Genomic DNA, 16,849 nt, shown 5'->3' with positions numbered 1-16,849 from the left:
AAAGGAGGCAGAAAGGCAGAAACCTACCCTTGGAAGTCAAACTATGGTAGGTAAGATGATGAGTTTTTCAGCCTTTTCCTGAAGTCACTCCCCAGTGACTACAAGCTCAATGGTTGGAAGAGTTAGCGAAAATTGTTTGGGACTGGCCGAACGGCTCAAAGTTAGGGGAAAAAGCTTGAAGAGCGAGCCACAGAATGGTTGAGTTCCAGAACGAGTGAAAAATCGCTGGCTTACCTACTCTTTCCTTTTTCACCTTGCATGCCTTATTTTGAAGAGCTTTTTGAAATCATTTTACTAATTAACACTCCATTATTTCAGTGATTACTCTAGGAAATATGGTGTGAAAATGGAGCTGCAAGTCCATAGGAAAGCTAGTTTCTTTCTTTCCCCCCTTGTCCTGAACGCATACCCCCACAGGGACTCAGCATAGTGAAGGAGAGTTCTCTTCTCTCCTCCCTACCACGGGCACATACTGGTTTTGATTTCTCTTCCCTTTGACCAAAGTTCAAATTCGTCCGGATTAGCAGATCCTTTAAGGCAAAAATTGTTCCCGCTTTCCCTTTAATTTTAGCTTGATAATTAATTATACTCTTATCAGTTCTTTGATGCTTTTTGGATACACTTTGAAAATATTTTATCCAGAATTTTATTTATTTATGTGGGAGGGTTCCAGTAATCGAACTCAACCATTTCTTTTATTTTTATTTTTATTTTTCAATTAGAGTTGACATTCAATATGATTTTATATTAGTTTCAGGAATATGACATAGCGGTTAGACATTTATATAATTTATGAAGTGATCCCCGCAATCAGTCTACTACCCATCCGGCAATCAGTAATATTGACTGTATTCTCTATGCTGTACTTCACATCCCCGTGACTTAACTATCTGTTTGTACTTCTTAATCCCTTGACCTTTTCCACCTAGCCCCCAAACCCCTAACCATTTCTGAAAATTAAAGTTTTCACTACATAAATAATAAATTTTTTCAGTAATCACATTTTTCATAATTTTCCCTTTATTTTGACTTTTCTCATCCCCAAATCATAAATATCCTCTTATGTATGGTTCTAGTATTTTTATGGTATTATTTTTCTGCTAAAAGCTCTAGTTCATCATGAATTTATTTTTGGTTTTGGTTGCTATATTTCATGTTTGGAATTTTTCATCTGAATCTCATATCTTGATTATATTTCAGGAATATTGGACATCAAGAGCTATTTTGCAGTTCCAGAAGTTGTGCGGTTTGAAGCCATTAGTGGGGGTGGTAGATGAATATGTAGATGGCATCCTTAACATTTTTCTGTGTGATACATCCTCAAACGAAGACATCTATTTCCATCATGTCTTGAGAACAGAGGGCCATGCTATTGTATGCCGAGAAAATGTCCCTTCTAAGGTGAGCAGTCTGGATGTGTTTTATTTTATCTCAGCACTTTGGGGTATAAGAGAATTTAATACAGAAGGTTATTCAATTTATTCTTTCGTCTTTGAGACATCTGCGAGATTCCTATCTTCTTAATGCAGAATACCGTCTTAATTTTCAGGCCACTACAAAAAAACTACATTTGGCCTATTGTCCTTTAGAATGTGAATGCTTTTATTTTAAACGATTGAGGAATTACCCCAAAGTATTTAATTCTCTCAGGTGTTCTTAGAAAAGAACAACACTCTCAGTCTCTTATTTTGTAATTATTGACCGCGATGTCTACATCACCATCAACATTGAGGTTAATAATTTTTGTGACTAGGAAAAACTTACAAGATGGGAAATTTTAACTAGTAAAATTTAAAAGATAATACATTTCCACAACATTTGAAAATTATGAACTGCTTTTTTATTCTTTCTCTGAGTAATTAAACCCTTCCTTCTCCTTTTTTTGATCCAAGGGTTTTGGAGAACTCAATCCTATAGCTTTATACACGAAGTCCAGTGCAGGGCCAGAGGACATCGTCCTGGCAGAACTGGGTTACCCTTCTCAGCAGCACTACTTCAGTGAAGACCGAGAGATAAGTCCGCAGTCAAAAGAGAGCGATTTATATTCCCTGGTAAGAGATATTGGCAAATATTATGATTCTTTTTATGATTGTTAACGTTTTACGACTACTTACTATGTGCCAAACATTATAAATAGCACTCTAAGTATGATATATTATCTGATCTTCATAAAATCCCTGTGACATCGTTACGATAATTATCCTTATTTTATAGATGGGGAGACTGAGGCTCTCCAAACGTGGGAATCTTGGGAAGCTCCACACAGGGCCCTGAGCAGTTGCCTTGTCTCATTACTTGCTGTTTGCGCCTCTGTGTCAGTCACGCTCCCTCCGGCACAAACTCTCCCGGGCGCTGAGTTCCGTCGCCGCCTTGGTCCAGCTGCGGCCGCACTCCCGCTCGTCCAGACGCCGGTCTTCCCTCCACACTGCTCAGATTCTTCGAGTGTGCTCAGTTTTCCCTTTCTCTATAAACTTTTTGACAACTCCCACCCACAGTAATAAAATAACAACAACAACAATTATTATTATTATTATTCCAGTAGTTATAGTAAAAATAAGAATATAATCACAGTAGTAGCAACATGTACTGAACCCGTGCTGTGCGGCAGGCAGGCACTGTTGGAAACACTCACCTGTACTACTAACTCATTTGTCTTCACAACCATTTTACCAGGTTGATGCTGTCATACTCACACTTTAGATATAAGTAGAGTGAAGCACACAGTAAGAACTTAAGTGATTTTTCAACACACGAACAAATAAACACATCTTCTGAGTCTTACATCCTTCATGGCAGCAGGTACCAGGCTAAGAATGGAGGGTGTGTTCATTTTGAGAGGCAGGAAAGAGTTTTTTGGACACAATAAGGCTTTTTGTTTTGTTTGCATAAAATGTGAAAATATTTTAAGTATGGTTTATATAGCTGACTTTAAATATAGCTTTAATCTTTCTTTTTTTAGTAGACATTTACTAATTACTTGAAAAGATTTTAAAAAGGCCATTTTGATTACTGGGAGACTAATCTATTCTGAAAAACATGTATGAATGCTTACTGCTACATATTTAAAGCAATATAAGGATTTTAGATTTCTAGTTTACCTTACAATTAATTGGGCTCGTTTGGCTCATAAGGACCTCTGAAGCCTGAATTTTTCTTAGTCCTTATTACTTGATTAGAACAATTATATTTCCTGATTCTTAAATAGTGAATCGAATTCAACCTTTAAAATATTTGGAATATCCTATCATCACTTTGTTGATTTTTTAAAATAATCATAATTCAGTCTTGAAAATGAAATACGGGCATGTTTTTTGCAAAAAAGATAAAGCGTAAAATTCTCCTATCCCATCCTATATTTTAACATATCAAGACTCCCATATGCCACACACACACACACACACACACACACGCACACGCACGCACACACCCCTCCTCCCCACCCCCGCCAGCCTCTTATGCACCTAGTTCCCTGTAACTTCTACTCCTTTTTGAAACATCCTTACAGTTAATGTTATCTCCTTCATTATATCGTCTTAGACATCCTCCTCCTCTGATCATATTTTGGTCCTGTCTCTGTGAGAGCTCTACATTGACAGTTGTCCTGTGATTATCTGATTGTGTATCTTCTTGCTATATTTGAGTTGTTTTAGAGCAGAGACCTGTTGCTCTAAATCTGCAGAGCTACACCCTTTACACATTTCATAATTACGCTCAATGAATGTTCGTTGGCCTGAACTGGTTTATCAGGATGGGAAGACATAGGGTCATGGATAGAGTTAGAAAATAATGTAGCATTTGTATGAACCACAGTGAAAAATTCCCCCCAGATTATAGGCATGTAGATTTGGAAACAGCATTAGTGTAAGAAATAAACTAATTTAACTTTCATATTTACTAGCAAGATATTAATGATGAAAAGACTTTCACTCACATTAAATCTGAGTCAGAGGAGCCATCAAACGATTCCGAATTTAGTTCTCTGAAAACCCAAGATAAGAGCTGTGAAGATCCAAAGTGGTTCATCCCAGAGCTAAAGGATCTGAAGGAAGAAAATGAGGTAGGAGAAGGAAAGATAGTTTTGTTTTTTTTTTAATGAGATTAACGTACTATCCACAAGTGAAGGGAACTGTCAATTAAAGCTTTTCTTTGTCTTCTGATACGTTCAAGGATGAGATCCCCACTGGAATGCCATGCCTGGAGTCAGTGACCATAGGTGACGATATTTGGGATGAGAACTGGTTACCTTCGCACGCCAAAACGGAAAAAGGGGGTGATGCTGCCTCCCACTCATTCACCTCCAGCCTTGGTGGAAGGAAGCCGTACCTGTCATGCGAAGAAATGCCAGAGAAGGTTAGATCCTTGAGAAAAAAGAAAGCAAATCACTACTAAAAAAAAGGAATGTAAACTTAATTGTCCGCACCTCAGGAAAACTATACGCTTTGGAATTCAAAGTGACTTATCAGAAGATAATTCAGAAGAATGCATTTATTTCCTTCCAAAGATAGTAGTGGTAGGAAGAGGGATAGGATGAAACAGTGAAGAATAAATCTTGGACTGATCGTGCCTATCTGCCCTTTCAGTCATGATTTTTTTTTTCATCATTGGCACCAAGTCATCGCCTTAGTGTCTATAAATAAATTGTTTTCCCTGATTTTGTTTTCGTTACATTAGTCTTGTCATATTTAACCTCTGGATCTCTGCAATGAGAATATTTGCTAATATTGATTCTAACTCTATATTTAAATGTTAGTTTATTTCCACCTGGTTATGAAAAAGAAGAAATATCTGCAGTTAAGTTGCTTCTTATAATTTATGCCATTTAAAAACTAGATGATCATGAAAAATCGTGTCGCCTGAAACCAGTATTAAAGAAAATCCTGCAGATAAGTTGTATTTGTTTTTATGAGATCTGTGTATTCAAAGGAATTCAGGATAATGGGTATGCACCAATAATGCAAGAGGACACACTGAGATAGAAAGTTAATAAACACCTTTTCTGGTTTAACATACACTGCCTCCTTGCTTTTACCTTGCCCATGTTATCCTCTGTTTGGCTCATGTGGCACTATATCTCAGTTTATTGTTGCAATTTTTTCCTCTGTAGGATTGGTGTTTTTCTACATCCAAAGATATATGGGATGATTCATGGCAGCCTTCAGGCCTCGTGAATGGAGTGAAAGAAATTCAAACACCAGAAGGTCCGGGTGCTCAGGAAAAAAATACTGGGACAACTGGGATTCAAAAGGTAAATGTCTAATGAATGTTATTTCACAGGTTTGCATGAGGGAGTGCTTTCATTTTTCGAAAGTAAAATTCTAGTTAATGATCCTTCCCTTAGCATTTCACGGAATACATGTTATTAAAATGTATGTTGATTTTAAAATTAACTTCTGTGAACTTAATAGAGTTCACCATCTCTTCAGAAGAAAATCTTGAGCCTAGAATTAAAAGATTGATTAAATATCTATGATAGGGATAGAGAAATAGGTATTTCTGTGTAACAGCTATAAATTTTAAGCTCTGTATCTGTCCTATCGTCTAGGCCAATTTTCTTCTTTTATAAAGTTGCTTTGGCAGAAAGCACTAACCATGGAACGAAATCCATTTGTTTCTTATTTCTCAATTATATTATGAGTATCCTGAAAACAGCAGGACAATTTGTGTGACTCACGAAATTCGACTACCAGACTTCTGTACTTTTGTGTGTTAAAATTTGGCACTCCGTTCACTTAGCCCAGATTCAGCCTCTGGGATATTCATCTGTTTCTCTCAAACCTGCCTCCTTAATAGTCCATTTGGCGCTTCTGAGGAGCCTTCCTTTCGCTCTGTGTTTCCCTAGCATGTCGTTCACACTGTGGATTGCAGGTAATGCCTCTCTTCGTGGCCAGGTGCAGCACACACACTGGTTCCCTAACCGTGAGCTTCTTAGGGACAGGGATCATACCTCACTGGGAGGTGGGGTGGTCGAGCACAGAGAACACAGACTGGACTGCGCTTAAATCTCTGCCTTGTCATTTATCAATTGACATTAGGGAGACTTACTCCATCTCTCTGTAAAAAGCATTATCCTAAGTGAAAAAGGCTATGATGAAGATGTAACACCTAACCTAGAACAGTCATTCCGACACATTTAAATGAAGAAACATGCAAATAATCCAGCACCAGAGCTCAGTGAATATTGTCGCCTTTTCTGCAACTTCCTTGGCTGTGCATGGTGACAGATGGTGCCATGTTTGCTCATAATGTGTGTTCAATTAACTTTTTTTTTTTAAATTGAATTGATGATCATTAAGTTAGGGAAGGACTTGTTTTCCTAGAGAATATCTAGGTTCTTAAAAACAGGGACTTTTTCATAATAGGGAAACTATCTTTGGTTTGTAATTGAGGAAACAACAGGCTTTATGCTTTCTGTTAAACTACAGTTACTTGTCATGCTTTTGCCTCGTTTCCCGCATTCCGCAGCAACCAGACTCACAGACTTCTTTGGACTCTTCCACGTTGCCCAAACTGGAGGAGCTCTACGTCTCTCTCACCCAGGCGCAGCAGTCCGCGGACGGGAGCCCGCTTGAGCCTGCCGACGTTCAGACGCAGCCGGAGCGAGTCCCGCTCTCCGCAGCGGCCGATTCCCCCGAAAAATACTCTGGTTCTGGTAGGTTTCCATGCAGTTGGCAAACACAGTGATTCGCTGTGTTGCTGAAAACCTTTATTTTTTTCAGAACATAACTTGAAAAATTCCTGACGTTAGCATTTGTCTCAATTCCTGGGCTCAGTTGTTCCCTTTCACTTTGCCACTCTTTATCCACCCCCTGCAGCTGGGGGGGGGGGTGGGTGGGTGTGTAGGTGTGTGTGTCTGGTTTATGTACAGTAAAATTTGCCAGCTTTTACATGTGCAGTTTTCTGAGTTTTGACAAATGCACACTGTCTTATAACCACCACCCAAGTACGTTATGGAATGTTTGCATCAATCTGAATGTCTCTTCACATCCCTGTGCAGACATTCCCTTCCCCTGCTTGCTGGCTCCTGGCTTGGTAATTTTCCTTTTCTAGAATTTCATATTAAGGGAGTCAAGTCATGTGTAATTTTAATGTTTGAAGAAGAAAGTGACTTCTTTTGCGTAGCAAAATGTTCTAGAGGTTCATTCGGGATGCTGCCAGTGCCGGAAGATTGTTTCTGAGTGGTTCCCAGTCGTACGGATGCGCCTGTCTGTTTTCCTGTTCACCAGACTGTGGACGTCTGTGTGGTTTCCAGATCTGGACCATTATGAGTAAAGCCACTGTGGACATTCACATACAGCTCTTTGTGTAGACGTAATGGTTTTTATTTCTTTTCAGTATATACTTAGGAGTGGAATTGCTAGGTCATAGGGTCACTGCATATTTAACTTTTTAAGAATTGCCAAAATGTTCTCCAAAGTGGCTTTACCATTTTGTATTCACACCTGCAGTTTATGAAAGTTCTCATTGCTCCATATCCTTGCCAACAAAGTATAATCATCAGTCTTTTTTAATTTTGCCAATTTTTGTGGGTTTGTAGGATATCTTATTGTGATTTTAATTGACATTTTCCTATTTGCCAGTGACGTTGACCATCTTTTCGTGTGCTTATGTGCCTTCTATATATCTTCTTTAGTGAATTGCCTGTTAAAGTATTTGCTCATTTTTATTGGACTCTCTTTTGTTTATTGATTTGCAAACATTTTTTATTGTGGACACAAGTCTTTTGTCATATATATGTCATGTCATATATATATATATATACACATATATATATATTGCAATATATAGACATATATATTGCAAATATTTTCTCTAGTCTGTGGCTTGCCTTTTCATTTCCTTAATAGTATCTTTGGAAGAGCAAAAGTTTTCATTTTGATGAAGTCAGGTTTGTTGATTTTTTTTTTTTTATAGTTTGAGCTTTTTGTATCCTATGTAGAAATCTCTCCTAACCCAAGTAAGATTTTCTCTTAAATTTTCTTACAAAAGTTCCATAGTTTTAGTTCTTAACATTTACATCTGTGATCCAACTCATTAATTTTTGTATATGGTGTGATATCAAGATCATTGTTTGTTTCGATTGCATGTAAATATGAAGTCGTTACAGCACCATTTGTTGAAAAGGATATCCTGTTTCCGTGAAACTGCATGATATCATTGTCAGAAGTGCGTAGGCTTGTAAGTGCGGGTCTCTCACTGGACTTCCTATTCTGTTCCGTTGACCTGTGTATATACATCGGCCTTCATACCGCTGCCCTTGACTACTGGAGATGTATACTAGATCTTGAAGTCATGCAACTTTGTTGTTCTTTTTCAAATTCTAGGTCATTTTCCATATGAATTTTAGATTTCACTCAATCTTTACATAAAGCCTGCTAAAATTTTTTATTGGGATTTAAAAATCTACATAGATCAGTTTGGGGAGAAGTAACATCTTTGCAATATTGAGTCTTCTGATCTATGAGCATAATTTGTCTCTTCATTTATTTAAATCTCTAATTTCAGCAGTGTTTTGTAGTTTTCAGTGTGTAGGTGTTATTCATATTTCGTTAAATTTATCCCTAGTGTTTAAGTATTTCATATTTTTATACTATTATATAAATGGTATTTTATTTCAGTTTTTGATTGTTGCTAGTTTATAAAAACATGGTTGATTTTTATGTATTGTCATTCTATCCTGCGACCTTGCTAAATTTAGTTCGTTAGCTCTGTCAATGGGATTCTCTATAGACGATCATATTATCTGTGTGGAGGGGGAACAGTTTACTTCATGTGAAATCTTTTGCTTTTTCCCCTTTTCTTTATGATGGTTATGATCTCCAACATAGGGTTGGATTTAATAGATGAGAGTGAAATCTCCTGCCTTGTTATTGACCTTTCATGAATAATGTGTGATATTAGCTCTAGGTATTTTTAGGTGCCCTTGTCAGGTTGAGGAAATTCCAGTTCATTCCTAGATTTCTGATAGCTTTTATCATGAATGGGTGTTCAGTTTTGCCAGATGCTTTTTCTGTATCTATTGAGATTATCCTTTTTTTTTTTAAAAAAAAATAGTCTGTTCATGTGGTGAACTACATTGATTTTCTAATAGTAAACCAACCTTGCATTCCTAAGACAGTGCCCTCTTGATCATGATGTATGATTTATGGATTCTCTTGCTAAAATCTTATTATGAATTTTTATTTCTGTGTTCATGAGGGATATTGGTTTCTAGTTTTCTTGTGATGTCTTTGCCTGGTTATGGTAGCCACGGAATGCTGCCCTTATGAAAAGAGTTGGGATATGTTTTCTCCTCTTTTCTGTAAGAATTTGTATAGAATTGGTATTATTTCTTTCTTAAACATTTGGTAGAATTCAACCAACCCTCTGGGCCTGGAGTTTTCTCTGCAGGAAGTTTTTTAAACTCTAAATTCAATATCTTTCTTCTTGTATTAGCTTTGATAGTTTTCATTTCACTGATTTTATCTATTTCATCTAAGCTATAAAACTTAGTAGCAAAATATATTCATAATGTTCCTATATAATTTAAATCTCTGTAGTGATATCTTCTCTAGCATTTCTGGTATTGGTAATTTGTGTCATCTTTTGTCCCCTAATTAATCTGCCTACAGATTTATTATTATCAGTTTTGTTGGTCTTTCAAAGAACTAGTTTTTTGTTCCATCAATTTTTCTATGTTGTTTTTCCGTTCTCTATTTCTTTGATTTCTGCTCTTATTTTTTAAAAAATACTTATTTTTTTCTACTTGCTTTTGTTATAATGTTCTCTATTTTTAGTTTTTCAAGTTGAAACTTTAGGTCTTTCATTTCATAGCCTCTTTCTTTTCTAATACAAATTTTAATATTAGACTGTTTAATGCTATATTTAATTTTAAACATTAGCATACTTAATGCTATGATTTTTCCTCTAAACACTGCTTTAGCTGCATGAATTTGGTGTGTTATATTTTTATTTTATCCATTTCAATATATAATTTACCCTTAAGAGTTTTCTCTTCTAGAAGTTTATGGTATAATTTCCAAATATTTGGAGATTTTCCAGATGTCTTTATATTGATTTTTAATTTTGTGATTAGACGACATATTTGGAATCCTTTTAATTAGGACAATAATTGTGTAGCCTAGAATATGGTTTGTCTTTGTAAATGTTTCATGTATACTTCAGAACAATGTGTAGCCTGGAATTGGGTTAAGTATTTTGTACATACCTATTAAGTCAAGATGATAGTGTTGTTTAAATCTTCTATAGCCTTGTTAATTTTCCACCCGTATGTACAATCAGTTATTAAGAGAGAGTTGTTGAACTCTACAGTCGTAATTGTTGATTTGTCTTTTTAATTTCAGTTTTATCAGGTTTTTGCTTCAAGTAGTTTGACACTCTGTTATTAGAATTATTATGCCCTATTGATGACTCCATTCATTTGTTATTAAATTTTACTCTTTATGCATGGTAATATTCTTTGCTTTGAAATCATCTTTGTTGATATTAATACAGCCACTCCAGCTTTCTCTTGACTTATATTAGCATGGTATATCATTTTCCATTATTTTCCTTTTAACCTAACTGTATCTTTATATTGAAAGTGGAATTCTTGTAGGCAGCATGTACTGTGATCTTTCTTTCCTATTTAATAATCTTTAATTAGAGTGGTTAGATAATTTAGTGTGATAATCAAAATGTTTGGGTTTAAATCTACCATTTCTTTGTTTTTCTCTCTTTCCTATTTGCTCTTATTCCTTTTATTCTTTTTTCCCCTTTCTTTTTAGTTTTTTTAATAATTCTATTTTATTTCCTTTATTGACTTAATAGTTATATCTCTTAGTTTTTGCTCTTTAAATGGTTGCATTGGGATTTATAGTCTGTATATTCAAAGTATTACCTTCAAATTTTTACGTGTGTAGTATGAAAACCTTATAATAGTCTACTTCCATTTTCTTCATCCGAGCCTTTGAGCTATTGTTATATATTTTACTTCTTCATATGTTGTAAATCACAAAATCCATTCTTATTTTGCTACAAAGTCAGTTTTCTTTTAAAGAAAAGAAAATCGAGAAAATTCGTTTTTGTTTTCATGTATGTTTGTCATTTCCAGTGTTCTTTATTTTATTGTGTAAATCAGGAAACCTGATTTTTATAACAAACCTTTTCTATTAAGAGCCAGAAAGTAAATCTTTTCAGCTTTGAGGTTCATATGGTGTGTGTTGTAAATACTCACCTCTTCTATACAGCACCCAAGCACCCGTGGGCAATGCATAAACGAATCAGCATAGCTATTTTCCAATAAAACTTTTATTTAAAAAAACAGGCTGTATTCGGACCACAGGATGTAGTCTGCCAGTGCCTGCTGTAAATTCAACTTTCCATCTGGTATTATTTTCTTTTAGCTTGAAGAACTGTAACATTTCTTGTCATGCTGGTCTGCTCCTTGTGGATTCTCTCACTTTTGGACATTAGAAAAAGCCATTATTTTCATGTCTTTAAGATCGTTTTTCTGGATATAAAGTTATGGGTCAGCAGATTTTTCAGTGCCTTCAAAGATGTCACTGCTTGTTACTTTCTGACAAGAAGTCCGTTGTTCTTAACCTTGTTCCTCTGTGCAGTAGTCCCCCCTTGTTCATGGTTTGCTTTCTGTGATTGCAGTAACCTTGTGGTTAACTGTGCCCGAAAATATGACGTAGAAAAGTCCAGAAATTTGTAAGTTTTGAATTGAGCGCTGTTCTGAGTAGCATGGTGAAATCCTGAGTCATCCTGCTCCATCCCGCCCAGGATGCACATCATCCTTTTGTCCAGCATAGCCACGCTTTATACATTAACCATCCATTAGTCACTTCATAGCTATCTGGGCTATCAGATCAGTTATCAGAGAGAGAGACAGACAGAGAGACAGAGAGACAGAGAGAGAAAGAGACAGAGAGAGAGAGATACCACATTCACATAACTGTTGTCATTGTATATTATTATAATCGTTCTATTTTATTGTTAGTTATAGTTGTTAATTTCTTACTCTGCCTAATTTATAAATTAAACTTTATCATAGGTGTGTGTATATGTATAGGAAGAAAATAGTACACGTAGTGTCTGGTACTCGCCACAGTTTCCGGCACCCACTGGGGGTCTTGGGACACATCCTCTCTGGATAAGGGGGCACTACTGTAATGTGCTATTTGGCTGCTTTTAAGATTTTCTTTCATATCGCTGGTTTTCAGCAATCAGATTATAAGACATCTTGGTGTGATTCTCATCATATTTCTTCTACCTGGGGTTCATTGAGCTGCTCGGGTCTGAGTTTACAGTTTCCGTTAAATTTGGAAATTTTTCAGTTGTTAGACCTTTAAATGTTTTTTCAGTCACCCTGTCCTCCTCCTGTCACTCCAGTCCCACACTACACGCGTGACAGACCACTCGATACTGTTTCACGGCTCGCTGATACGCCTTCCCTTCCCCAGTCTTCGCCGCCTGTGTTTCATTTTGGTTGGTTTCTATTGCTGTATCTCTAAGTGTATTAACTTTTTCTCGTTCAGTGTTCAGGATGTTTTTTTCCCATCCATTCTATTTTTCATCTCAGAAACTTTTTCATCTCTAGAGGTTTGGTTTGGGTTTTTTTTACATCTTCCGTTTTCTTCCTCATCAGAGCCACATTTTTCCTCTGCCTTCTTGGAAACCTGGAGTATTCTTATAACAACTATTTTAATACCCTCGTGTTGTGATACCAGCATATGTATCATTTCTGCTCTCTGTATAATTTTGGAATCAGGTTCTGTTGATTAATTTTTATTCTGATAACAGGTCATATTTTTCTGCTGCTTTGCATATCTGGTGATTTTTTATTGGATGACAGACAGACACTGTGAATTTTACATTATCGGCTGGGTCTCTTTTTCTCCTCCCATCTTCCCTATCTTCCTATCGTTGTCTGTATCTATATATCTACCTACCTATTTATTTATTTGAGGTTGGGAGGAATGCAATGAAATTACCTGAAATTAGTCTGATTCTTTCTGCGTTTCTTGTGGGTTTCATTAGGCTGATTTGGAAGAGTCCTTAGTCTGGCGGCCTGACTCTTTAGGCAGTACCTTTCTGAGGCTCTCGCTGGGACTTGATGTCCTGTGTGTTAGAATATCTTGGCGCTGAGGCTGACGAAAACACAAACCGTTTGGCCACAGTACAAGCCGCAGTGATTGTTCCGGCCGCTCCTGTCAGGTCGCTTTCCCCCTGGCCCTAGTGGTTTCCTCACATGCGTGAGCCTGATCGCTCCTCAGCCCGAGAGCCACAGGGAGCTCTCTGCAGGTCTCCAGCTGCCGCCTCTCTGGCGCTTTCCCCTCTCATATTCCCGACTCATCTCAACCCAGTAAGACCTCCAGGCTTAGTTTGGATTCTCCCTCTTCTACCGCAGCCTGGAAGTTATCTCCTGACAGTGAACTCAAGCACTTGTAAGGCTCACTTCCATTTTTCCCTTCCCTCAAGGATCTCTGTCCCGCACACTTGTTGTTCGGTGTCTGAAAGCCGTTGTCTCATCATTATTTGTGCGGTTCTTCAGTTCTTTAAAGCAAGAGAGATTGTTTTTCAATCCTTGTTGAATTAGCATCATGTCTGGAAGCAGAAATTTTGCTACTCCTCTAAATTATTCGATCGCATGTCCCTGCTTTTATTTTCTTACGCCTTTTAAAATCTGAACTCACCAAGAACTTCCTGTAAAACCACATTACTGCATTAGATCTCACCATCTCTTTTCCTCTCTGAGGCATTAATTATAGTTTTACAATTAGAGTTTTACTTTTGAGAAGACCCTATCAAATCCTCCTTAAACATAATTCATCACAAATGTGTAGAACATATACCACATGCTACTATGGTAGCTCATGCTAAAGATGCAGAGATGAATTAAATATGGAGTTATGCCTGCTTTTTTTCCTCTGAATTTTTTTAAATTTATGTTCTTTAGATCTGGAGCAGTAGTTTTCAAAACGAAGCCAGCATACTGATTCCAGTCTCTGAAGTGTCTGTAACTGTGGGCCACGCAATAGCACCTTGTGTAGCTCACCGAGATTTTCTGTCTAAAGCAGGGTTTTCTTGAAGGAAGCAGTATGCTGGCTGGCATAAGCTCCCTGTCTCAGTGGAGGCAGGTACGAAACGCTTCACAGACCAGCCGCTGTGGCAGAACTGGTCAGAAGGACACCCGTGAGGATGCCGAGCCCTCCCTGCCCTGGCTGGTCGGACCTCTGGGACCTGTGAGTTCCCAGCCATTTATTTCATTTGAAAGGCTTTTTTCTTCTTAGTTAAAACGAACTCCTAAATAGTTCGTTTTCTGGCCGGTGTTGGTTTTTGGACCATTACAGCAGCCACAGTCCTGGTCAGTTTTGTTTTCACGCTGGCACAGACTCAGAATTGGAGCCACTCTGGCCACAGAGAACGCCCATGGGAGATCGTTTTGCTCGCCGCCGGGAGGAAGTAGGGGAGCTGGAAGGCTCTGCCCTGGTGTGGGAATTGCATCCAGTTTGTTCTACAGCATCCCGGGGAGCAAGCTCCTCTTTCTTGCTCAGGGTGCATTTTTTCCCTCTCTTTTTTGCCCTCATCCAGACAAGAATTTATTTTCCTACCAGGCATGATTCCCCACATCCATTTCCTTTCCATTTGTCGATTGGTTGCTGAGTCTCATCGTCTCTTGATTGCCATTGGTAATTGTCACCACCTAACAGAAGACGACTATAACACATGTTAGTAAAAGTCTAGAATAGGAGAGAGAAGGCAGGGAGTGTGAGAACCCTTGAAAAGACTTGTGCTTTCTTTCTTTTTCAGTGGAAAGCTCTCCAGAGAGCCTAAAGAATGAAGATTTTTCTAGTAGCCATGCTATTACAGTGTTCAAAGATAAGAGCCATGGAGCCATGGACCAGCTCTCTTTGATTTTGTCTCCTGAGCACCAGATTTCCCAGACATTCTACATTCCTCGAAGTACAGCCACTGCCGCCCTAGGAGCTGCCGCCCGGCTAGCCACGTCCAGGAGCTTCCTACACTGGTACCCCAGTGTGAGAAGGACGGAAGCATGAGGGAGGAAGGGAGAGGAAAACAGACTCACTGCTTAGGGCTCGGTGCTTTCCCCGGCCAAAGCAAGGAGGCGGGATTGAGACAAAAACAGTAGTTCGGTAGTCGAAGCCTCTGTCTTTCTGCGTGACTGTACGTTACCTCTGCTCTGCTGACAGTCGGTCCACTTTGTTGTGTAAGGATTGCTATTTATTGTTAATTCTTTATTTTTATTGATGATGTTCTTATTCTATATGGTTTTGTTCACGTTTGTGTAATGTAGTTTAATGTAGCTTTTATTTTTCATTTTTTTTTATGTTTCTATAAATGTGTTTCTTGTCTACATTGTGACTGATAAATGGAAACTGAAAAACTAATGTTTTGTGATCCGTGTTTAGTAAGACGACAGTTACACGTCTATCACATAGGCAATTCCTTGGAGACTAGTAGCAAAGAGTTCTATCACTGCAACTTAGCCGAGCCATCTCTGTAGTCATCACAGTTCCCAGGAACCATACTGTAGCAATAGTTCAACAGTGGTAGTATTTAAATATTTATATAACAGGATGTTCTCTGTTGAAATGTTGTATGACATTCTATTAAGCTCATAGTATAGACCATCAAGAGAGAAAAAAATCAAAAGGTGAAATTAAAGAATACCAGTCTTATCCCCCAAATTTAAAAATTCAATACAGAAGCATGTCTTAGCAGCAGAGTCAGAGAAAGAGACGGGAATTACTGGCATGCTGCGTGTAGCTAGGTTCCCACCTTCCTAGCCCTTCCGGGGCCCCGTTTTGGCGTTCAGCGGCAGAGCCGGCCCCCAGTCCCTGTCTCTGAACAGTGAGGAATCTCTCCTCTCCTCAACCACGTGATCAGCAAAATGTACGCCGAGGAAGGAGGGAGGTGAGAGTGAGTAGAAAAGTGCATTTAAATTCAGAGTCTCACGGGCCTAAACGTTTCTTAGGGTCAAGTAATCACGAAACAGAGTTAGACCCAGAGTCTAAATGCTGATAGTTTTTGGTCTACAAACCTTAGAGAAAACGTGTGTAATGCAGTAAAATCTGAAAATCTGGATTCACCTTTAATTCTAATATATCTATAAGAATGACGATATGCTGATTGACAAAAAAAAAAGTAATCTGGAAACATCACTGATAGAAAGAACAGGTTCTCATTTGTTTTTTTTTTTTTTGTAGTTTTATATCAGATATCTTCAGTGGAGAAGACAGTTGAAGAGTTCTATGGAGGGTCAATAAACAGTTACATGTGACTGATAAAGAGCACATATGATACCCAGCTGTGAGGTGGACCAGAAAAGCTCTGTTTTTTATGTAGGTTTAGGTAATTATCCACAATTTGTTTCTAAAGAAGAAAATTCATTTTGAAATGATGCTTCTTAGAATTCTTCCTTTTTAAAGAAGAAGCCAAGTTCTTAGAGTTCTTTACTCCTCCATACAGGCAGTCGCCGGGTTTGGGGCAAGGTGAACTGAAAGGTAGCAGGTCAAACCGGAAACCTCTCTGCAGTAGCACTCGGCTAGCAGGTGGAGCTCCCGCAGCGCTGGGTAACCTGACGGCGGCTAGCTTTATGCTTTGCCAGTCAGATGCCGATGTTGGATTCCCTGCGTCAGGGCTCTTTCGCAGTCCTGTCCGTTTGCAGATGGCCAGATGGAGAATCTTTTAGACGGAGCCACCTCACACCGACACATGCCAACACACTTAGAAGCCTGTGGAGTAATTAATAGTTAACACACTGTTTGAGTTAGCAGAGCAAAGAACGGACCTTTGCAAGGCTTGTATGTTTTGACTCCTTGGCTTTGACAAGGACCGCCAATCT

At 38.1% G+C, this 16,849-nt stretch overlaps 1 protein-coding gene across 9 annotated transcripts in view; it reads left to right on the top strand.

The window, feature by feature from the left end:
• Positions 1–15,392, top strand: part of TDRD5 (tudor domain containing 5) — a 43,253-nt gene extending 27,861 nt beyond the window's left edge. For 7 of the 9 annotated variants that reach the window (XM_016141175.2, XM_036234560.1, XM_016141176.2 and 4 more), the window contains exons 12-18: positions 1,201–1,401; positions 1,893–2,051; positions 3,899–4,057; positions 4,168–4,350; positions 5,105–5,245; positions 6,463–6,649; positions 14,794–15,392. In XM_016141175.2, the coding sequence (XP_015996661.2) occupies positions 1,201–1,401; positions 1,893–2,051; positions 3,899–4,057; positions 4,168–4,350; positions 5,105–5,245; positions 6,463–6,649; positions 14,794–15,041 (1,278 nt within the window). In that variant the 3' untranslated portion in view covers positions 15,042–15,392. The remainder of the gene's footprint in view (positions 1–1,200; positions 1,402–1,892; positions 2,052–3,898; positions 4,058–4,167; positions 4,351–5,104; positions 5,246–6,462; positions 6,650–14,793) is intronic. The other 2 variants (XM_016141182.2, XM_016141181.2) reach the window with 2 other exon arrangements.
• Positions 15,393–16,849: the final 1,457 nt, after the last annotated feature.

This window comes from Rousettus aegyptiacus, unplaced genomic scaffold, assembly GCF_014176215.1.
Source record: "Rousettus aegyptiacus isolate mRouAeg1 unplaced genomic scaffold, mRouAeg1.p scaffold_m13_p_17, whole genome shotgun sequence".
Taxonomy (NCBI): Eukaryota; Metazoa; Chordata; class Mammalia; order Chiroptera; family Pteropodidae; genus Rousettus; species Rousettus aegyptiacus.
The sequence above is the reverse complement of the archived record's forward strand: the minus strand, read 5'-3'. Positions and strand labels throughout refer to the sequence as shown.